We start from the raw sequence: 23,018 nt of genomic DNA, 5'->3' as shown, positions 1-23,018 counted from the left end.
AAAATGGCTTAAGGACAAGAAAGTCAAGGTATTGGAGTGGCCACAAAGCCCTGACCTCAATCCTATAGAACATTTGTGGGCAGATCTGAAAATGCGTGTGCGAGCAAGGAGGCCTACGAACCTGACTCAGTTACACCAGCTCTGTCAGGAGGAATGGGCCAAAATTCACCCAACTTATTGTGGGAAGCTTGTGGAAGGCTACCTGAAACGTTTGACCCAAGTTAAACAATTTAAAGGCAATGCTACCAAATACTAATTGAGTGTATGTAAACTTCTGACCCACTGGGAATGTAATGAAATAAATAAAAGCTGAAAGAAATCATTCTCTCTACTATTATTCTGACATTTCACATTCTTAAAATAAAGTGGTGATCCTGACAGACCTAAGACAGGGAATTTTTACTAGCATTACATTTCAGGAATTGTGAAAAACTGAGTTTAAATGTATTTGGCTAAGGTGTATGTAAACTTCTGACTTCAACTGGAGCTATTTTCTCTTGTTTTCAAACTATAAATAATGATTATGCAACATCTTTATGTAAGAACTTTAATAAGATGGAATACTAGTAGTTCAGATGGAGCGGTGTGTTTGTGATCTTACTGCCCTTCGTGAGTTGACAGTCGATTGGTACATTAAGAGATGAAGATGAGTTGAACCTTTGTCATGACGGTTGTGTTTCTTAGGGTGCATCCCAAATGGTACCCTGTTCTCTATATAGTCCCTTACATTGACCAGGGCCCTATGGTAGTGCACTATATAAGGAATAGGGTGCGATTTGGGCCACAATCTTAATCAGGGATTAATTAAGAGGGCTCAGAGATTCTTCAAAATTTTGACAAAAGGGCCACGTGGGATGTGGGGTATTTGCGTAATGGATTCACTTCCGCATAATGAGACAGGAGAGAGGGATGCACGCACACACACACACACACACACACACACACACATATGCAAGCAGGTTAAATGTGAGAGGGGGTTGAGATGAGTACACAGAGGATAATGACACACACACACACTGGGTGCTGTGATAGGGGTTACATAGTGATAGAGGTTACATAGTGATAGGGGTTACATAGTGATAGGGGTTACATAGTGATAGGGGTTACATGGTGATAGGGGTTACATAGTGATAGGGGTTACACAGTGATAGGGGTTACACAGTGATAGAGGTTACATAGTGATAGGGGTTACATAGTGATAGAGGTTACATAGTGATAGGGGTTACATGGTGATAGGGGTTACATGGTGATAGGGGTTACATGGTGATAGGGGTTACATAGTGATAGGGGTTACACAGTGATAGGGGTTACATAGTGATAGGGGTTACATAGTGATAGGGGTTACATAGTGATAGGGGTTACATAGTGATAGGGGTTACATGGTGAAAGGGGTTACATGGTGAAAGGGGTTACATAGTGATAGGGGTTACATAGTGATAGAGGTTACATAGTGATAGGGGTTACATAGTGATAGGGGTTACACAGTGATAGGGGTTACATAGTGATAGGGGTTACAAGCTGGTTTTCCAAATGTAGGAAGGATTGAGAGCTACTGTGGACAGGCCAGCTCTGTAACAGCCCTCTCTGTCTGTCTGTCTGTATGTATGTTTGTATCTCTGTCTGTCTGTCCCTGGCCTACAGGTGAAACTCAGTGGACTATGTGAGCAGGACAAGACCCTGAAGGAACTGGAGGTCCGGATCAGCTCTCTGAAGGACGATAAGGTACTGACACTTCATCTCTATACTCACATAAGTCTCACAGCATTGGGGTCAATTTTAATTTGTAATCAGACATCATAGGAAATCAATGTCCATTCAATGTATGAGTTGTTAGAAAATATCCTCATGGAAAATATTCAAATTTAAAGGGTATTCTTTTGTATGGTTTTTCTTGCACCTTGACAGAAATACCAGCATTGTGTGCGTTTCCCATACTGAGTTGAAATGGAATTGACCTGGACCCTGCTGTCTCTGACCTCTAATCCCTGACCCATCAGGACAAGCTGGAGTCGGTTCTGGACCTGTCCCGCCAACAGATGGAGCAGTACAGAGACCAGGCGGCCCACCTGGAGAAGATAGCCTACCAGCAGAGACTCCTACAGGAGGATGTGGTGCACATCAGGGCCCAGATCTCCAGGGTGTCCACGGTAAGATTATCAGACACCTGTGTGTGTGTGTGTGTGTGTGTGTGTGTGTGTGTGTGTGTGTGGGACACTCAGAGGAGGCTGGTGGGAGTAACTATGGTGGATACGTAACCAGGTCAGTACAGCACGGTCCCAGTAACTATGGTGGATACGTAACCAGGTCAGTACAGCTCTGTTTGGCCTTATAGTGTGAATCAGGCTACACACCACGCACACCAGAGGAGGCTCGTGGGAGGAGCTATAGGAGGACGGGCTCATTGTAATGACTGGAATGGAATTGTGGAACGGAGTCAAACCTGTGGTTTCCAGGTGTTTGTGTTTGATACCGTTCCATTTATTCCATTCCTGTCATTACAATGAGCCCGTCCTCCTATAGCTCCTCCCAACAGCCTCCTCTGGTGTGTACTGACCTGATTACATATCCACCATAGTTACTGGCACCGTGCTGTACTGACCTGGTTACGTATCCACCATAGTTACTGGCACCGTGCTGTACTGGCCTGGTTACATATCCACCATAGTTACTGGCACTGTGCTGTACTGACCTGGTTACGTATCCACCATAGTTACTGGCACTGTGCTGTACTGACCTGGTTACGTATCCACCATAGTTACTGGCACTGTGCTGTACTGACCTGGTTACGTATCCACCATAGTTACTGGCACCGTGCTGTACTGGCCTGGTTACGTATCCACCATAGTTACTGGCACCGTGCTGTACTGACCTGGTTACGTATCCACCATAGTTACTGGCACCGTACTGGCCTGGTTACGTATCCACCATAGTTACTGGCACCGTGCTGTACTGGCCTGGTTACGTATCCACCATAGTTACTGGCACTGTGCTGTACTGACCTGGTTACGTATCCACCATAGTTACTGGCACTGTGCTGTACTGACCTGGTTACGTATCCACCATAGTTACTGGCACTGTGCTGTACTGACCTGGTTACGTATCCACCATAGTTACTGGCACCGTGCTGTACTGGCCTGGTTACGTATCCACCATAGTTACTGGCACCGTGCTGTACTGACCTGGTTACGTATCCACCATAGTTACTGGCACCGTACTGGCCTGGTTACGTATCCACCATAGTTACTGGCACCGTGCTGTACTGGCCTGGTTACGTATCCACCATAGTTACTGGCACCGTGCTGTACTGGCCTGGTTACGTATCCACCTTAGTTACTGGCACCGTGCTGTACTGGCCTGGTTACGTATCCACCATAGTTACTGGCACCATGCTGTACTGGCCTGGTTACGTATCCACCATAGTTACTGGTACCATGCTGTACTGACCTGGTTACATATCCACCATAGTTACTGGCACCGTGCTGTAAACAACAATATGAAAATAAACTTTCCGAGCCAGCACAGTACGGTTGGGGTCGGCCAACAGAGAATCGGGCATCTTCGTGTGTGTGTGTGTGTTAGGTACATGCAGATCCTAGTGTATGGTCTTCTGTGTCATTCTGGCCAACAACATTCCACGTTATGTGTTTATGAAAACTCTTACCTCGCTGCCTCATGTTTTGTGTAGGAGATGTCCCGGGCCTGGGAGGAGTACAGCAGGCTGGAGAGCTCAGTGGAAAAGCTGAGGACCGCGCTGCAGACCACCATGAACTACAGCGCCACCCCTCAGGTCAGAATGGGTACTGCATCTCAACATCACTTCAGTACAGCTCAGTGCGCTGTAGTTCTGCTATTCCACAGGGGTAGACAGTGTTATTATTCACTGTTTTGAAGCGTGTTCAGTAGATGGGTGTGTCTACTGTGAAAGTACTGTTGTGTTTTATAGCACAGTAGGAACCAGCTAAAGCGTGTGTGTTCTATATTCCAGCGGGAGAAAACTGAGATAAAGCGGGAGCTGTGGAGAATCGAGGACGTGATGGCAGGGCTGAGCGCCAGCAAAGCCAACTACAAGATCACCATCGACTCAGTGCAGAACCCAGGTTGGAGAATCATCTACTGCCCCAAGACTTCCACCAACTATGTTTTACCATATTTTACTCAATTCAATTCAAATCTGACAACTTTATTCGTCCCCTTGGGGGAATTCCTACAATACACTACATGGGAGACAAACGACAATAGTAGTTTTCCAAATAACCGAATCTAGTCTTGGTATACCATGTGCTTGTGTTACAAAAACAGTGATACCTTCAAATCCTAACACCTACCATGACAGACAGACAAGCACAGAGGTCAGTCATGTGTGAATGGGAATGTGTATGCACGCTTATTCATTTGCTTGTTCATTTTTATTTTCCAGAGAGGAAACTAGTGCCTTCAGTGTTGGACCCTGCAGCACCCTCCCAATACCCTGCACCCCCACTAGGGGAGGTTACGCCCCCTCCTCTCAGCTCCTACAAACTGCCTCACAACCCTGTGCCAAAGTGGGTGAGTGGAAGTTCAGTTTGTAAATCTGGGTTTACTGGGGGATTAGAACCTGTACATGGACCAAACTCTGTACATGGACCAAACTCTGTACATGGACCAAACTCTGTACATGGACCAAACTCTGTACATGGACCAAACTCTGTACATGGACCAAACTCAGTTGCCTTGTGGTTAGAGTGTCCGCCCTGAGATTGGAAGGTTGTGAGTTCAATCCCTGGCCGAGACTGTAACAATGGGACCTGATGCATCTCTGCTTGTTACTCAGCATTAAGGAGATAGATTGGGGGTAAGATCCTGCGATAGACTAGCGTCCTGTCCAGGGGGTGTACTTGTACGTTAAGTTAGTATCGTTGATCAACAACATTGTAGTTCCTCCACAATACTAACATAATTGACAGAGTGAAAAGAAGAAAGGCGGTACAGAATATAAATATTCCAAAACATGAATCCTGTTTGCAACAAGGCACTAAAGTAATACTGCAAAAAAATTTGGCAAAGAAATTAACTTTTTGTCCTGAATACAAAGTGTTATGTTTGGGACAAATCCAATACAACACATTACTGACTACCACTCTCCATATTTTCAAGCATAGTGGTGGCTGCATCATGTTATGGGTATGTTTTCTCCTATCACAGCCATTCAACTCTGTAACTGTTTTAAAGTCACCATGGGTTTCTTTCCTCTCTAGCAACTGATTTAAGAAGGACGCCTGTATCTTTCTAGTGACTGGGTGTATTGATACACCATTCAAAGTGTAATTAATAACTTCACCATGCTCAAAGGGATATTCAATGTCTGCTTTTTTTTTTTTTACCCATCTACCAATAGGTGCCCTTCTTTGCGAGGCATTGGAAAACCTCCCTTGCCTTATTGGTTGAATCTGTGTTTGAAATTCACTGCTCGACTGAGGGACCTTACAGATAATTGTATGTGGGGGGTACAGAGTTAGTCTTTAAAAAAACATGTTAAAAACTATTATTTCATACAGAGTGAGTCCATGCAACTTATTATGTGACTTGTTAAACAAATCTTTAGTCCTGAACTTATTTAGGCTTGCCATAACAAAGGGGTTGAATACAGTGAGATAAAAAAGTATTTGATCCCCTGCTGATTTTGTACGTTTGCCCACTGAAAAGGAAATGATCAGTCTATAATTTTAATGGTAGGTTTATTTGAACAGTGAGAGACAGAATAACAACAACAACAATCCAGAAAAACGCAGGTCAAAAATGTTATAAATTGATTTGCATTTTAATGAGGGAAATAAGTATTTGACCCCCTCTCAATCAGAAAGATTTCTGGCTCCCAGGTGTCTTTTATACAGGTAACGAGCTGAGATTAGGAGCACACTCTTAAAGGGAGTGCTCCTAATCTCAGCTTGTTACCTGTATAAAAGACACCTGTTCACAGAAGCAATCAATCAATAAGATTCCAAACTCTCCACCATGGCCAAGACCAAAGAGCTCTCCAAGGATGTCAGGGACAAGATTGTAGACCTACACAAGGCTGGAATGGGCTACAAGACCATCGCCAAGCAGCTTGGTGAGAAGGTGACAACAGTTGGTGCGATTATTCGCAAATGGAAGAAACACAAAAGCACTGTCAATCTCCCTCGGCCTGGGGCTCCATGCAAGATCTCAACTCGTGGAGTTGCAATGATCATGAGAACGGTGAGGAATCTACCCAGAACTACACGGGAGGATCTTGTCAATGATCTCAAGGCAGCTGGGACCATAGTCACCAAGGAAACAATTGGTAACACACTACGCCGTGAAGGACTGAAATCCTGCAGTGCCCGCAAGGTCCCCCTGCTGAAGAAAGCACATATACAGGCCCCTCTGAAGTTTGCCAATGAACATCTGAATGATTCAAAGGAGAACTGGGTGAAAGTGTTGTGGTCAGATGAGACCAAAATCGAGCTCTTTGGCATCAACTCAACTCGCCGTGTTTGGAGGAGGAGGAATGCTGCCTATGACACCAAGAACACCATCCCCACTGTCAAATATGGAGGTGGAAACATTATGCTTTGGGGGTGTTTTTCTGCTAAGGGGACAGGACAACCTCACCGCATCAAAGGGACGATGGACGGGGCCATGTACCGTCAAATCTTGGGTGAGAACCTCCTTCCCTCAGCCAGGGCATTGAAAATGGGTCGTGGATGGGGTATTCCAGCATGACAATGACCCAAAACACACGGCCAAGGCAACAAAGGAGTGGCTCAAGAAGAAGCACATTAAGGTCCTGGAGTGGCCTAGCCAGTCTCCAGACCTTAATCCCATAGAAATTCTGTGGAGGGAGCTGAAGGTTTGAGTTGCCAAACGTCAGCCTCAAAACCTTAATGACTTGGAGAAGATCTGCAAAGAGGAGTTGGACAAAATCCCTCCTGAGATGTGTACAAACCTGGTGGCCAACTACAAGAAAACGTCTGACCTCTGTGATTGCCAACAAGGGTTTTGCCACAAAGTACTAAGTAATGTTTTGCAGAGGGGTCAAATACGTATTTCCCTCATTAAAATGCAAATCAATGTATAACATTTTTTACATGCGTTTTTCTAGATAATTTTTTTGTTATTCTGTCTCTTACTGTTCAAATAAACCTACAATTAAAATTATAGACTGATCATATCTTTGTCAGTGGGCAAACATACAAAATCAGCAGGGGATCAAATACTTTTTTCCCTCACTGTACATATTGACTCAAGACATTTCAGTTTTTCATTTTCAATTCATTTGTAAAAATTTAGAAAAAACATAATTCCTCTTTGACTTTATGGGGTATTGTGTGTAGGCCAGTGACAGAAAAATCTCAATTTAACCCATTTTCAATTCAGGCTGTAACACAACAAAATGTGGAAAAGTTAAGGGGTGTGAATACTTTCTGAAGGCACTGTACATAAAACAGTAATCTGAAAATGAAATCTAGATAGCCCTGAGTTAGTAAAATACATGAAACAGTACATCTGAATATGAAACTAGATAGCCCTGAATTAGTAAAATACATGAAACAGTACATCTGAATATGAAACTAGATAGCCCTGAATTAGTAAAATGACTCCCTCCTAATCAGTGGTGGTGGCTGAAAGCGTTACTAGCTGACAAATCTTTGATTCCTCCCTTCCTCGATTCCTCAGTTTCTCCCCTCCCTCTCAATGCTCATTGGAGCAGAGGCTCCAAGGTTCCTCCCCTCATGCCTCTACCTCCAATGAACTTTGAGGTACTTTCCAATAAGGTAGAATCTCAATTGCATTTCCTTGATTCCTCACATCCTCTCTCCTCACCTCCTTCTCAAAACCCCTTGGATGAGAAAGTCAGAGCTCCTTCCCCTCTGACCATCTCATCTAACGGTTTTGAAAAGGAGGTGAGGAGAGAGGATGCGCGGAATCAAGGAAATGCAATTGAGATTCTCGCTAAGTACCAATTGTGACTGACTTCCTGAATGGGCGTGGCTCTGGTACAGGCAGAAGACGAAGCTCCTCCCAGGCCGCCCCTGCCCCACCTCTACGACTATGAAGACCCGCCACCCGCCATCCCACCCCTCCCCAAAGAGGCATCAGCGGTCGTAAGACATACGTCGGTTCGAGGGCTCAAACGCCAGTCAGACGAGAGGAAAAGAGACCGTGAGATCGGAGGGTGTGTCAACGGAGACTGTAAGGTCAGGACAAGCCATTATTTTAATTTATTTAAATAAGTAATTTATGTTTAAGACTAGCTTTTTTTGTGTATGCTGCACGTAAAAACAGTTCTTCATTGGGTGCCGTTTCTGAAGTTGAACAGTCAACAGGGAATGAGGGTTGAGGAAAAGGCGACAACGTTTTGAAATGGAATGCATCCTTAACCTCACTGAGAGGTAGCGGTTAAGAGTGTTGGGCCAGTAACCGAAAGGTTGCCAGTTCGAATCCCTGAGCAGTCTAGGTGAAGAATCTGTCGATGTGCCCTTGAGCAAGGCACTTAACCCTAATTGCTCCTCTAAGTCGCTCTGGATAAGAGTGTCTGCTAAATGATTAAAATGTCAAGTAGGGCTGTTACGGTGATCATATTACTGCCACACCGGCAGTCACAAGTCATGACCACAGTTAAAAACCACGTGACTGTTGAGTCATGGTAACTAGCCTTCTCTAAAACTGCGCTCTGATGTCGCTGATGGTCATTAGTAGCCTACCAAACTTGCTAACTGCCAGTCGCTAATGGCCTGGTAATCAGTGCTCTATTGTCCCTCTAATCACTCTGACATCAATGCAAATGCAATCGAAAATAAAATCAAACACTTCATGAGAGCCCTGGCATTGAGTTTGAGCGGAATAGGATCACCTGTTGCGCACCGAGAGCTAGCTCCTCATAGCTGGTTGATGCATGGAAGAAATAAGTGTTCTTATATGCCCATGTTGACAACATTTCTATAGGCTATGCTATGCAATTGCATGAGAAAACTGAGTTTTGATGGCCTCTATTAAAAAGAGGAGGATCCCATCAGCTTTCTATAGGCTAACAATATTTATTTAGGAACTTTCCTAATATTAACCACATTGCTTTGCTTTACAACCGGAGTCGCCTACCTGGCTGGCATGAAAATGAACCTTGGGAAAAGCGTCCTCCATTCCCTATTTAAGTGCATACGGATTACGTCTTTTTTTCCCTGCCCCTGTTCCAACAGGTGCATGATAATGGTCTATTCTAAATCAAAACTAATGTCACACATATTATATATAAAGACAAGATTAAATTGAGAATAGTCTGATGGGTGAGAATGTTATCACTTGTGAATGATGCCCAGTGTGTGCAGTCTAAGGCAAGAAACAGCGCATGCATTTTTGTGCGACTTTTTCATATCATAGTCGCAAGCATCATGTAGCTTAGCCCATAGGCCTATATGTTTAGATGAGCTTTGTATCACGACTAAAGTGTCCAAATAACACTAAACGTAGCCTATAGACCCAAGACCCCTGGAACGGCGTTGGAGAGCCCATAGCCTACAGAGCCTTGTGAAACATATGTTCTTATAAACCCAGTCATTGGGCAATTGCATGTGAAAACAGTTTTGTCTGGCCACTATTTAAAAGAGGATCCCAGCTTTCTCGTGCTGCTATATTTATTGCTAAATTCTTAACATTAAGCACATTAATCCGCTTTAAAACGGGTGTAGCCTACCTGGCATATTAAAAACGTGTGATATTTGTTTTTGGGTGGGCTATTATAAATCAAAAGACCAGATTAAATTGAGAATAGTCTGATGGGTGAAAATATTATCAAGTGCTTGTCAAATTGTGAATGAGAGACTGATGAAGTGTGTAGCATGTGGAACAAACAGAGCAGTACGCATGCCTTTCATGGGACTTTTTTCAAATCAACATTAGTCACAATGTATTAGAAATGAAAACATAGAGCCTAAGGTTTGTGTCACAAAAAAAGGTTTGTATCACAAACAAATATCCTTTGTACTTTATTCAGCTATAATGCAATAATGCAAATAGTCCGGGTAGCCATGATTAGCTGTTCAGGAAGCTGTTAAGAAGCCTTTTGGACCTAGACTTGGCGCCCCGGTACCGCTTGCCGTGCGGCAGTAGAGAGAACAGTCTATGACTAGGGTGGCTGGAGTCTTTGACAATTCTTAGGGCCTTCCTCTGACACCGCCTGGTATAGAGGTCCTGGATGGCAGGAAGATTGGCCCCAGTGATGTTCTGGGCCGTACGCACTACCCTCTGTAGTGCCTTGCGGTCGGAGGCCGAGCAGTTGCCATACCAGGCGGTGATGCAACCAGTCAGGATGCTCTCAGTGGTGCAGCTGTATAACTTTTTGAGGATCTGAGGACCCATGCCAAATCTTTTCAGTCTCCTGAGGGGGAATAGGCTTTGTCGTGCCCTCTTCACGACTCTCTTGGTGTGTTTGGACCATGTTAGTTTGTTGGTGATGTGGACACCAAGGAACTTGAAGCTCTCAACCTGTTCCACTACAGCCCCGTCGATGAGAATGGAGGCGTGTTCAGTCCTCTTTTTCTCCTGTAGTACACAATCATCTCCTTTGGTCAATTACAGTGAGACCGGGAGTTATTTGCATGACAGTTACCGGCTAACAAAATGTAATGACTGCCACAGCCCTAATTGAAAGCAATATGTATTGTATTGAGTATTAAGTTGACTCAAACCTCACTGGTCTAGTGTGACGTCTGCAGTGTGATTGCTGCTTTAACCTCTGTGGTTGTGGTCATTTCAGGTGGAGCTGCGGTCGTACCTCAGTGAACCAGAGCTGCCGGGGATGGGCCGGAGCAGCACAGGGTCTGAGGGGGGCTACCAGACCCTCCCAAACAAAGGTATCATCAGCTAGCCTGGAATCCAGACCTGTTTTAGGCTTACATTCCACTCCTTGCCACTCCGTGTTTCTTCAGGGCAGTGGTGCTGTGTCAGAATGAGTTTCCTCCCAAGCATACTGTGACAGTGTTTCCTGTTTCCTGTCCGTCCCAGGTCTGTCAGGCTCATCGTCGAGGCTGAACCAGTCCAGTAACATCTCCTCCTATGTGACCCTGAGGAGAGGGGCGGCCGGCTCTGCAGGGAGGGTGAGTCACCACACCTTCCAAAAGTAGTGCACTATGTAGGGAATAGGCTCTGGTCAAAAGTAGTGCTCTATGTAGGGAATAGGCTCTGGTCAAAAGTAGTGCACTATTTAGGGAATAGGCTCTGGTCAAAAGTAGTGCACTATTTAGGGAATAGGCTCTGGTCAAAAGTAGTGCACTATTTAGGGAATAGGCTCTGGTCAAAAGTAGTGCACTATGTAGGGAATAGGGAGGGTGAGTCACCACACAGGGGATGGAACGAGATATGAGCTGTATCCCAAATGGCAACATATTCTCTATATAGTGCACTACTGTTGACCTGGGCTTACAGGGAATAGGGTGGCATTAGGGAAGCAGACATGCAGTAACCTCAAACACACACACTATGAACACCACAGTGTTAAGGAACATACGCCTAACTCAAACACATACACTAAGACAGGTATCATCAACTAGATTCAGCCGCGGGCCAATTTTTTTATTGAGCGGATGGTCAGGGGGCCGGAACATAATTACAAATAATTTGTAGACTAAAAGTTGACCGCAAGAAGCCCAAACAGATATATTTGACTAAAACATAATAATTTCAAACCTTGCTTACATTTGTATACGATCACATATCTATTATGCGTGGGAATACTTTGGAAGAGATTTCCTCAATTACAATCACTTGGAGCTGATTTGCTGGTGTTTTACAGTTTTTTATGTCCAACAATAAACATTTACAAAATGTTTAAAAAATATTTGTTTTTGTTTTTGCTCAGAAAACCTGGGGGGCCAAATAAAATCACCAGTTGGGCAACCCTGCACTAGGGACACCATAGTGTGTTTTTTTTTTAGGGGTAGATCAGCTTTAATATTGCAGATAGATTGTGGCTTCTATCAATGTAATTGTCATCATCACTTCCAATCCCCCATATAATATTTGTTTTGTAGATATATATATATATGTATATACACTACCAGTCAAAAGTTTGGACACACCTACTCATTTTTCTTTATTTTTTACATTGTAGAATAATAGTGAAGGTATTCCAGGTGACTACCTCATGAAGCTGGTTGAGAGATTCCAAGAGTATGCAAAAGCTGTCATCAAGGCAAAGGGTGGCTATTTGAAGAATCTCAAATATAAAATATATTTGGATTTGTTTAACACTTCTTTGGTTACTACATGATTCCATATGTGTTATTTCATAGTTTTGATGTTTTCACTATTATTCTACAATGTAGAAAATAGTAAAAATAAAGAAAAACCCTTTAATGAGTAGGTGTGTCCAAACCTTTGACTGGTACTGTATGTTTTCTCAACAACAGGTTATGGTCAATAAAATCAAAGGATGCACTGAAATCTAACAGTACAGCTCCCACAGTACAGCTCCCACAATCTTCTTATTATCAATTTCTTTCAACCAATCATCAGTAATTTGTGTCAGTGCAGTAAATGTTGAGTGCCCTTCTCTATAAGCATGCTGAAGTCTTTTGTTAGTTTGTTTACAGAGAAATAGCATTGTATTTGGTCAAGCAGTAAAGGCCACTTTACCACTCTTGTGTAGCGGAATTACTTTGCTTTCCCTCCAGGCCTGAGGACAAAGACTTTCCTCTAGGCTCAGATTAAAGACACTGTATGACAGATAAGAGTGGCTATAGAGTCAGCTACCATCCTCAGTAGCTTTCCATCTAAGTTGTCAATGCCAGGAGGTTTGTCATTATTGATCGATAACAGTAATTTTTCCACCTCTCCCACTCTAACTTTACAAAATTCTAACTTGCAATGCTTTTCTTTCATTATTTGTTTTTTTTATGTATGAATACGATGGCTCAGTGTTCGTTGTTGGCATTTCCTGCCTAAGTTTGCCTAATTTGCCAATGAAGTAACCATTAAAAGAATTGGAACTTGGAGTGTTGCAACCGAGGACAGATGATTTTTACTCGCTTCAGCACTCGGCGGTCCTGTTCTGTGAGCTTTGTGGCCTACCATGTCGCGGCTGAGCCGTTGTTTCTCCTAGACGTTTCCACTTCACAATAACAGCACTTACAGTTGACTGGGGCAGCTCTGGCAGGGCAGAAATTTGACGAACTGACTTGTTAGAAAGGTGGCATCCTGTGACGGTGCCACGTTGAAAGTCACTGAGCTCTTCAGTAAGACCATTCTACTGCCAATGTTTGTCTATGGCGATTGCATGGCTGTGTGCTCGATTTTATACACCTGTCAGCAACGGGTGTAGCTGAAATAGCAGAATCCACTCATTTGAAGGGGTGTCCACATACTTTATGTATATATAGTGTAGGTACAAGGATATTTTTAGTATCGATTGACAGCGACTCGATGTAGTTAGAGGTGCAGTCGCCACTCAACTCGGCTATCATGTCCTGAGACTAAATACTGAATTAGTGTTGAAGATGTCTGTTTTTTCCTTTGTTTTCCTGTCTTCCTCCTCTCCTTTCCTGTCTTTCTCCTCTCCTTTCCTGTCTTTCTCCTCTCCTTTCCTGTCTTTCTCCTCTCCTTTCCTGTCTTCCTCCTCTCCTTTCCTGTCTTCCTCCTCTCCTTTCCTGTCTTCCTCCTCTCCTTTCCTGTCTTCCTCCTCTCCTTTCCTGTCTTCCTCCTCTCCTTTCCTGTCTTCCTCCTCTCCTTTCCTGTCTTCCTCCTCTCCTTTCCTGTCTTCCTCCTCTCCTTTCCTGTCTTCCTCCTCTCCTTTCCTGTCTTCCTCCTCTCCTTTCCTGTCTTCCTCCTCTCCTTTCCTGTCTTCCTCCTCTCCTTTCCTGTCTTTCTCCTCTCCTTTCCTGTCTTTTTCCTCTCCTTTCCTGTCTTTCTCCTCTCCTTTCCTGTCTTCTCCCCTCCTTTCCTGTCTTCCTCCTCTCCTTTCCTGTCTTCCTCCTCTCCTTTCCTGTCTTTCTCCTCTCCTTTCCTGTCTTCTCCCCTCCTTTCCTGTCTTTCTCCTCTCCTTTCCTGTCTTTCTCCTCTCCTTTCCTGTCTTTCTCCTCTCCTTTCCTGTCTTTCTCCTCTCCTTTCCTGTCTTTCTCCTCTCCTTTCCTGTCTTCTCCTCTCCTTTCCTGTCTTCCTCCTCTCCTTTCCTTCCCCCTCTTCATATCACACCCCTATGTCACTACCCATCTCATATCTCTTTCACTATGTTTCTCTCTCTCTCGCTCTCATCCCATCCTCCTCTCTCTCTCTGTCTCTCTCACTATCTCTCACTATCTCCCTCTCTCACTATCTGTCCCAGGAGAGACCTAGGAGTGCCTTGGAGCAGCTGTACTCTTCCGACCAGCAGCCCCAGTCTCTGGCCCAGGCCCCCCGGGGCCGCATGAGTGCTGAGGAGCAGCTGGAGCGTATGAAGAGACACCAGAGGGCCCTGGTCCGCGAGCGCAAGAGGAACCTCAGCCAGGGAGAACGTCACTCCACTACCACCACCCATCGTTCCTCCTCCTCCACCAGGCCTCTCTCCTCCACTGACCTGGGCTCAGTACGTTCCCCCCCTCCCCAACCCCGCAGCAGAAGCAGGGACCACTGCTGCTGTCACGCCCCTGCCGAACCCCTCACATAGGAGCCACCGCCACAAGCACTAACATGCTGAACGGCTTACGCTAACACCATTCTCCCACCCTCTCCCTCATGTATAACCAATGGCAGTAACAATAGTCAAGTTAGCATCCCGCTAACACTCTAAGGGCCGGTGGGGCTGGTGCTAAGCCGGGGCTAGCTGGGCTGCAGAGCAGTCAGACTGTGCGTGGTGGAGGCTGCTTTGGGGAGTAGGGGAGGGGATATCTGTCAGAGATGGACTGTAAGACAGAGCTGTTCCCTATATTAAGGTGTAGGGGTTGAGTTTACCCGATCACTAGTGCCCCCGTGTGGTACCTCAGTGACACACTGAATGTATATCAAGGAGAAGAAGTGGGCATCTCTGCCTTCCCTCCCTCTCTGTCAAGAGAAGAAAAGCCCATTCTATTTACACGTACATTTCTGTACATATACATTTTTATTCATTTACTGAAGGATATTTTCAGTAGCCTATACATTTGTAAAATTATATTTTATAGAGATTTGATGAAATGGGGATGGGGAAATGTGTGCCATGTTTGAACAAATCAACGAGGCAGTGGTACAAATCATGACCAAACACCCCTGCTCCCTCAATCATTACCAAACACCCCTGCTCCCTCAATCATTACCAAACATCTCTGCTCCCTCAATCATTACCAAACATCCCTGCTTCCTCAATCATTACCAAACATCCCTGCTCCCTCAATCTTTAGAATGACATGAATGAAATCAAAGTGCCTTTTTTTTGCTGATGAATCATAATTCTTTAATTCCACAATTCTTCTCACAAAATTCTCCTTCAACCTCACTTTTTCCACCCTGGTTGCCTTGGCATGCTATGGTTACCACAGAATCAGATGAATTGAGCCGAGGATCGTCAAAAGACAAGGGATGTCACATTACAAAGACTAATGTCTAATATCTTATCTAACACACAATCTTAACCAGATTGCTGTGAGATCATCAATAATAGCTTCAAACTCATAACTGCATTTCCCATCAGCCTTTGTGTTCCCAGCTCCTACTTACAGTTGACAATACTAACTTCATCAGCTCCTGCTGGTTACGGAGTTTCATTTTGTAGTTCTTCACCATAATAGTCAGAGCTTACACTAGTTCTCATTTTAGACTCTCTCTTTTAGGTCATTTGAATCTGCTCATCTTATACCACACCATGCCACACTAAACAGTCACTTATTCACACCATGTTGTTTGTAGTTGGTGCTACATTAACATTATCACAGCCTTTTTAAGACCACAACAAAGAAGTTTCTACTTGACCGCTACAATGGTCCACTTCCACGGTCAAGGTTATAGTGAGAGAGTACTCCAGTCTGAGTACCTTTAAGTGGCCTATTGGCCTGTTTTATTGTCCTCACTGCAGATGAAAGGACAGGAGAGATATAAGCAAAATGGTTGCCGAAAGCCTACCGTCAAGACAGGTGTAAATTCCACCATATTGCTTTCACCCATCCCAATTTGTTTTAAATCAGCAAGGATGAGAGAATAGCACAAAGGAAGGGATACCACTCTAGGGACAGAGAAGGCATTATGAAATAATGGACAGCTAATGTTAAATTCATCTGTAAAATGAAGAGGCAATACACAACTCCTTCACGCCTGTTATTTTCTAATGTAGAGATTTGCACTCGAGAATAAAGTAACGTTGCTTCTAAAAATCTCTTCTGGCTGTGTTTTTCCATTTGGCAGGTGTTTGATGAATATGTATGCATGTATTTTCCCTGTGATGTGTGATTTTCCTCCGTCCACCGAGCACAATAACGCATGTGATGCACTTTGTCCTCACAGCATGGGAATACATGCAGATGAGGCCTACACGCTCTGCAGTGGGAATGATGCATGCATGGGTCTAAGAGCTTGGACACACAAACAAATACACTCATACAGTGCACACACTGTCAAACAGACAGACAAACACACAAATGTGTTTATGGGTTTGGAAAAGCAAAGGAGTGTGTGTGGGTTTGTGGTCATAGGTTAATCAGTATCGTTTGGTGGTTGGTTCTCATGATGCTGTCATTAATCTAATTTCCTCATGAAACCAGGACAAAAAAATGTCATAATTTTTTTTTTTTTTTAAGGAAATCTATTTTTGCTTTTAGATATATATGTCAACAGTCCTTCCTCCAAAGGACCATTCTATGGATTAAAGTTCGTGAAAATCCCTAAAATCATGGTATTCATGGTATTTTTTTGTCCTGGTTTAGTGGTCAGATACAGTGGGCCTTTAAAATGTTCCTCCCAGGGTCCGAAACTTGATTTTTCTGGCCATGCACTGCCGAAGTCATAGTAAAACTCCTTATATGCTTTTTACATTTTTTACCTCACTCGGGTTATGTGTTATGAGGGGGGTCCCTGATGAATTTGCTATCACTAAAGGGGTCCCCAGCCCCAAAAGGTTTTAGAACCCCTTCTCAAGTGGTCAGATAAAGTAACTGTTGTTTGTCCCCCCCCTAGTGGAGGCGAGAGCAGCATGACTTAGACTTGCAGCAGAAGCAGAGAGCTCAGGTGGAGGAGCGACAGGGTGCCGAGGGCCAGAGCGACGAGGGGCGTAGAGAGCTGAAGGAAAGGGAGAGGATCCAATCAGATGAGTGGCTCACGGTGATGGCCACGCCCATGAGGGAGACTGACCTGGAGCCCCTTGACTACGACCTGGACCTCAGTCGTGAGGTACGTTCACGGATGGCCATTCAGAATCTGGTGCCGAATGATCTCCTATCAATACTCTTATTGATGAATATTATGCCTGTACACATAAGTGGTTAAAAAGAGGAAGTTCTGTATTTTACCTCACCCTGAAAGTAGTCTATGGGCCTGGAGAAACTGTAATCCATCCTTCTTTAAACAGCCACTACTAACTGTATAGTACTGAACATCCCCTTTAATACTATGCAGTCGTGGATGGTTTTGAATTAGAGGCTAGCCTGTAGCTCTCATTCTACTTACCATTCACCACATACAAAATTAACATACAAAATTAGCATACAAAATGCAAAGTGAACTGATGCTTTCAACTACAATCACATAACCTTGTTTTTGTGGAGCCTTATAACTGTGCTGAACCGCAAAGTATGAATTTATCTGACCCCAAAAGTATGACCACTTACAGTGCCTTCAGAAAGTATTCACACCCCTTGACTTTTTCCACATTTTGTTATGTTACAGCCTGAATTAAAAATTGATCAAATTTAGATTTTGTGTCACTGGCCTACATTCAATACCCCATAATGTGAAAGTGGAATTATGTTTTTAGAAATGTTTACAAATTGATTCAAAATGAAAAGCTGAAATGTCTTAAGTTAATAATTTACATGGACTCACTCTGTGTGCAATAATAGTGTTTAACATGATTTCTGAATAATTACCTCATCTCTGTACACCACACATACAGTAAGGTCCCTCAGTCGAGCAGTGATTTTCAAACACAGATTCAACCACAAAGACCAGGGAGGTTTTCCAATGCCTCGCAAAGAAGAGCACCTATTGGTAGAATGGTAAAAAAAAAAATGACATTGAATATTCTTTTGAGCATGGTGAAGTTGTTAATTACACTTTGGATGGTCTGTTAATACACCCAGTCACTACAAAGATACAGGCAGCCTTCCTAACTCAGTTGCCGGAGAGGAAGAAACCGCTCAGGGATTTCACCATGAGGCCAATAGTGACTTTAAAACAGTTACAGGGTTGAATGGCTGTGATAGGAGAAAACTGAGGATGGATCAACAACATTGTAGTTACTCCACAATACTAACCTAAATGACAGAGTGAAAAGAAGGAAGAAAAATGTGGCAAAGAAATAAGCTTTATGTCCTGAATTCAAAGTATACTGTTTGGGGCAAATACAACACAACACAACACAACACAACACATCACATCACTGAGTACCACTCTTCATATTTTCAAGCATGATGGTGGCTGCATCATGTTATGGGTATGCTTGTCATCGGCAAGGACTACAGAGTTTTTTTTAGGATAAAAAGAAACGGAATAGAGCTAAGCACAGGGAAAATCCTAGAGGAAAACTTCAGTCTGCTTTCCAACAGACACTGGGAGACAAATTCACCTTTCAGCAGGACAATAACCTAAAACACAAGGCCAAATCTACACTGGAGTTGTTTACCAAGACGTAATTGAATGTTCCAGAGTGGCCTAGTTACAAATCAAATGTTCAAGTTAAATCAACTTGAAAATCTATGGCAAGACTTGAAAATGGCTGTATAGCAATGATCAACAACCAATTTTTAAAAGAATAATATGCAAATATTGTACAATCCATTTGTGCAAAGCTCTTAGAGACTTACCCATAAAACTCACAGCTGTAATCGCAGCCAAAGGTGATTCTAACATGTATTGACTTGGGTGTGAATAATTATGTAAATGAGATATTTCTATATTTAATTTTCAATATATTTGCAAGCATTTCAAAAAATATGTTTTCACTTTGTCATTATGGGGTATTGTGTGTACATGGGTGAGAAAAAAGTCAATTTAATCAATTTTGAATTCAGGCTGTAACGACAAAATGTGGAATAAGTCAAGGGGAATGAATAATTTCTGAAGGCACTGTAAACAGATGATTGCTGAGTATTGTTCTAAGCCTTAAAGCACAGTTCTGCCAGTTTTCAACCTCATATTCATTATCTCCAGCACCAAACCAGTGTTTACTTATCTGAAAAAAGCGTGTTTCTATGATCTGTGGTTAAAAAGATAAGAAGAAAGGTCCTAAAGAATGCTTGTCTGTGACATCACAGGGTGGGATTGAAAGAAAAACAACTGTGATTTTTCAAAACCTGCAAAGAGTTTCTATCCAGAAGCAGGGTATTGTCTTGCTCCCCACCTCACCGCGAATCTGTGTTTGAAAATCACGTTTTTTAACATGTTTAAACTTTTGATGATGTCATCGGGTATAACTTTTTAACTAGATTAATATTACAAAAAAATGTATGTGGAAATGCGCTGTTTTCACATATGTAGACACTGGTATTGTGCTGGAGATTATGAAAATGAGGTTGAAAAGTGGTGGAATTGCCCTTTAATACGGATTGGTTAGTTGACTGGATGTCTTCACTATGATTGGTGTATGTAGCTGTCCAAGCCCCAGAAGGTGCCTATCTCAGAGCGCTATGTGGAGTCAGACCCCGGGGAGCCTCTGAGCCAGGAGGAGATGGAGGAGCGTCAACGCAGAGCAGCACGCATCAAAAACATCCTGGCCAAATCCAAGTACTACAGACTTAGTTAAATAACAATCTATTTTATATAGAACTTTTTTATTGCAAACAGAAATTCAAAGTTGCTTTTTAAAAAACGAAGGTACATTTAGGGTGATCTGGCAGATTCTTGATAAGAAATAGTAGTTGTTGTTTGTGAGAAATCTGAAGAAAACATATCATAAGTATTGTAATGACAGTGTGTCCCTAATCTTGGGTCTCTGGATCCACTGGATCCACTGTTGGGTGGGTTGTGGTTGATTCAATCCCAGTTGTGACTTAAAACTGGGTCCAAGCTTAAAATTTAAGCAAACTACAAAAACATTAGATCACAACACAAAAAGGTGAATGCAAACATTGTGTATGTCCCAAATGGCACACTATTAACTACATAGTGCACTACTTTGACCAGGACTGAATTTGTAGGGAAAAAGGTGCCATGTGGGACACAGACTGTGTTTCCTTTGGGTTTCGGACTCTCTTTTTCCTCATGTTTGTATTCCCTTCCCACCTGTGTGTCAGTGTTCAGAACATACATCCGTCGTCTGGTGTGGCTGTCCCACTGGACTTTACTGATCTGGACCTAGCCATGCAGCAGCAGGAGAGGATCATGAATGTGTCCCACGCCTTGGCCTCTGAAGCCTCCATCAAGAGCAAGCAGTTCACAGGTCAGCTCATACACACACATGGACACGTGTAAACACACAGGCAAACACATACACACTACATATACACTCAGTGGCCAGTTTAATAAGTACACCACCCCGTTCACGAAAATGGTTCGCTCCTACATATGTGGCCATGGCTTCCTATATAAAGCAGGCAGACAGGCATCGAGGCATTCAGTTACTGTTTGATTGAACGTTAGAATGGGCAAAACTAGTGACCTAAGCGACTTTGAGGCAAATAACAGCGCAGTACAACAGTGGTGTGCAGAACGGCATCTTGGAATGCACAACTTGTTGGCCCTTGTCACGGATGGGCTATTGCAGCAGACGACCACACCAGGTTCCACTCCTAACAGGTAAAAGCAAGAAGAAGCGGCTCCAGTGGGCACGCCATCACCAACACTGGACAATTGAGGAGTAGAAAAACATTGCCTGGTCCGACGAATCCGGGTTCCTGTTGCGTCATGCTGATGTCATAGTCAGGATTTGGGGTAAGCAGCATGAGCAGCATGCCCCGTCCTGCCTGGTGTCAACGGTACAGGCTGGTGGCAGTGGTGTAATGGTGTGGGGAATGTGTTCCTGGCACACGTTAGGTCCCTTGATACCAATTGAGCAACGTTTCCATGCCCCGAAGAATTCAGGCTGTGCTGGAGGCAAAGGAGGGTCCGACCCGATACTAGATGGGTGTGCCTAATACACTGAGTGTATATACTGCACAGTGTCCACACACAGCCTATACACATAGGCTACTCTAAGCATACTGTACACACACACACACACACACTTTTCCCACTGAACTGCCTACAGTATCTTTGATCCCTCCATAACCATTAATTCATTCCTTCATAAAACACTCCTTTAATATAGCTATAGATGGAGTATCTAGCAGGACATTGAGGCTTTGACGGTGCTCTCTTCAGAGAAGCCAACCCAGTTAGCGGACTGATTCTCCACCCTTCTCTCAAAGTGTGCAATTGCACATTTTCTTGTCTGGATTTATTAATGGTGGAAACTTCCTCCAGCCAATGCTTAAATCAAATCTATGATGGGGAGTGTGCCAGTGCACACTTCTGGAAAAAGAGAATCGGAACAGAGAAAGGGAGACAAATGCAGTTTCAGCTTTCCCTCCCCCAATCATAACCTTAACCATTAGTGGAGAAAATTGACCCAAAACTGACCCAATATCAGCGTGTAGGGGCATTTTCACTGTACAACACAGTAATCTGACCCTCTCTCATTGCCCCTGGTTGTGCAGACGGCGAGATGCTGGGGAGATGGTGAACAGATCTAGTGAAGGTACACTGCAGTGTCGTGGCCTTAAGATGCCTCTGTGATGTGTTTGAGGTGGCATCCCACTGGGGCACAAACTGGTTGAATCAACCTTGTTTCCACATCATTTCAACCCCCAAAAAATAGATGTGATGATGTTGAATCAACATAAGGGCATTCCGTCTTTTTTTTCAACCAACTTTTAACCTAAATCCAATAACATGGTGAATTGTTTTGTTGATTTCACGTTGAATTCACGTTAGTTGACAACTCAACCAAATGTAAATCAAAACTAGACGTTGAACTGACGTCAGTGCCCAGTGGGATAGCTGTAGTCTTTAGGTGTCATTTCAGCTCTGACAACTTTGAGTGCTTTGGTGGTTTCTTTTCTGAAGTGTGGTGGCTTTTGGTTTCCAAATGTTGTTGGGTCATGTGATCTTGTTGGGTCACGTGATTAGAATGTAAAAAGGATGTGGCTTATTGTTTCCACACAAACAAGCACTGCTTATTTAGGCTTTTTGGAAAGATGGTAGAACTATAGATTGAAGACATCACAGTCTGTATTTTCAATGTAATTAGTGTTTTATTCCCCCCCCTTTCAGCCAAAGCTCAGCTGAGTGCTGACTGACCGTTGACTCACAGACGCCAAGGCACGGACAGGACATCCGTGGATGAAAATAGTTTGGAGTTGATGGGCAAAGAATTTAACACTAATCATTTTCAGCAATTAATGCCAGAGTGATTTGTTTTAGAATACTTTTTATTGGAGTTAAAACGAGATGCATAATGTTTTTTTTAAAGAACCAAAAGGAGTTATTCGAAACTCAAAAAGAGCATTGAAACTGTGCGTGTACCTAATGTTAAGTTTGAATTGGAGTTGTGTTTTGCACTTTTATGGAATGTTGTGTGTAATTATTAACACTACTAGTTTTTGCAATAGATAATCATTAGCTGTGTTTTTGCAGTGTGGCCTATATTTCTAAATAAATAGGTTCTAAGCAATATTTTATAGGTCGTCGAGAGGGAAATGTAATGATGACATGAATCATATATTATATTTTATTTTGAGTAATGAAAGACAATCTTGCACCAAATTGTACCCTTTGTAGCTCAGCACTGCCATGTAATGCTTTTTCCAATCAACAGTATTGTATTATGTGTAATTTAAAAGGGAAAGAAACCATAATGGTGTTTTTATGGAAATAAATGTTTTAACAAAACA

At 43.2% G+C, this 23,018-nt stretch overlaps 1 protein-coding gene across 9 annotated transcripts in view; it reads left to right on the top strand.

Annotated features, from left to right (window-relative positions):
* LOC121540091 (pleckstrin homology domain-containing family A member 7-like) overlaps positions 1 to 23,018 on the top strand; it is a 171,218-nt gene extending 148,200 nt beyond the window's left edge. For 7 of the 9 annotated variants that reach the window (XM_045207838.1, XM_045207833.1, XM_045207837.1 and 4 more), the window contains 13 exons: positions 1,642 to 1,722; positions 1,998 to 2,147; positions 3,686 to 3,787; positions 3,986 to 4,097; positions 4,418 to 4,545; positions 8,004 to 8,198; positions 10,754 to 10,850; positions 11,002 to 11,093; positions 14,315 to 14,554; positions 17,110 to 17,322; positions 19,739 to 19,872; positions 20,382 to 20,527; positions 22,399 to 23,018. In XM_045207838.1, coding sequence (XP_045063773.1) covers positions 1,642 to 1,722; positions 1,998 to 2,147; positions 3,686 to 3,787; positions 3,986 to 4,097; positions 4,418 to 4,545; positions 8,004 to 8,198; positions 10,754 to 10,850; positions 11,002 to 11,093; positions 14,315 to 14,554; positions 17,110 to 17,322; positions 19,739 to 19,872; positions 20,382 to 20,527; positions 22,399 to 22,424 — 1,716 coding nt within the window. In that variant the 3' untranslated portion in view covers positions 22,425 to 23,018. Of the gene's footprint in view, positions 1 to 1,641; positions 1,723 to 1,997; positions 2,148 to 3,685; positions 3,788 to 3,985; positions 4,098 to 4,417; positions 4,546 to 8,003; positions 8,199 to 10,753; positions 10,851 to 11,001; positions 11,094 to 14,314; positions 14,555 to 17,109; positions 17,323 to 19,738; positions 19,887 to 20,381; positions 20,528 to 21,782; positions 21,824 to 22,398 lie in introns of those variants that run through there. The other 2 variants (XM_045207831.1, XM_045207834.1) reach the window with 2 other exon arrangements.

The sequence above is a fragment of the Coregonus clupeaformis genome, chromosome 26, assembly GCF_020615455.1.
Source record: "Coregonus clupeaformis isolate EN_2021a chromosome 26, ASM2061545v1, whole genome shotgun sequence".
Taxonomy (NCBI): Eukaryota; Metazoa; Chordata; class Actinopteri; order Salmoniformes; family Salmonidae; genus Coregonus; species Coregonus clupeaformis.
This window is presented reverse-complemented; position numbering and strand designations above follow the sequence as displayed.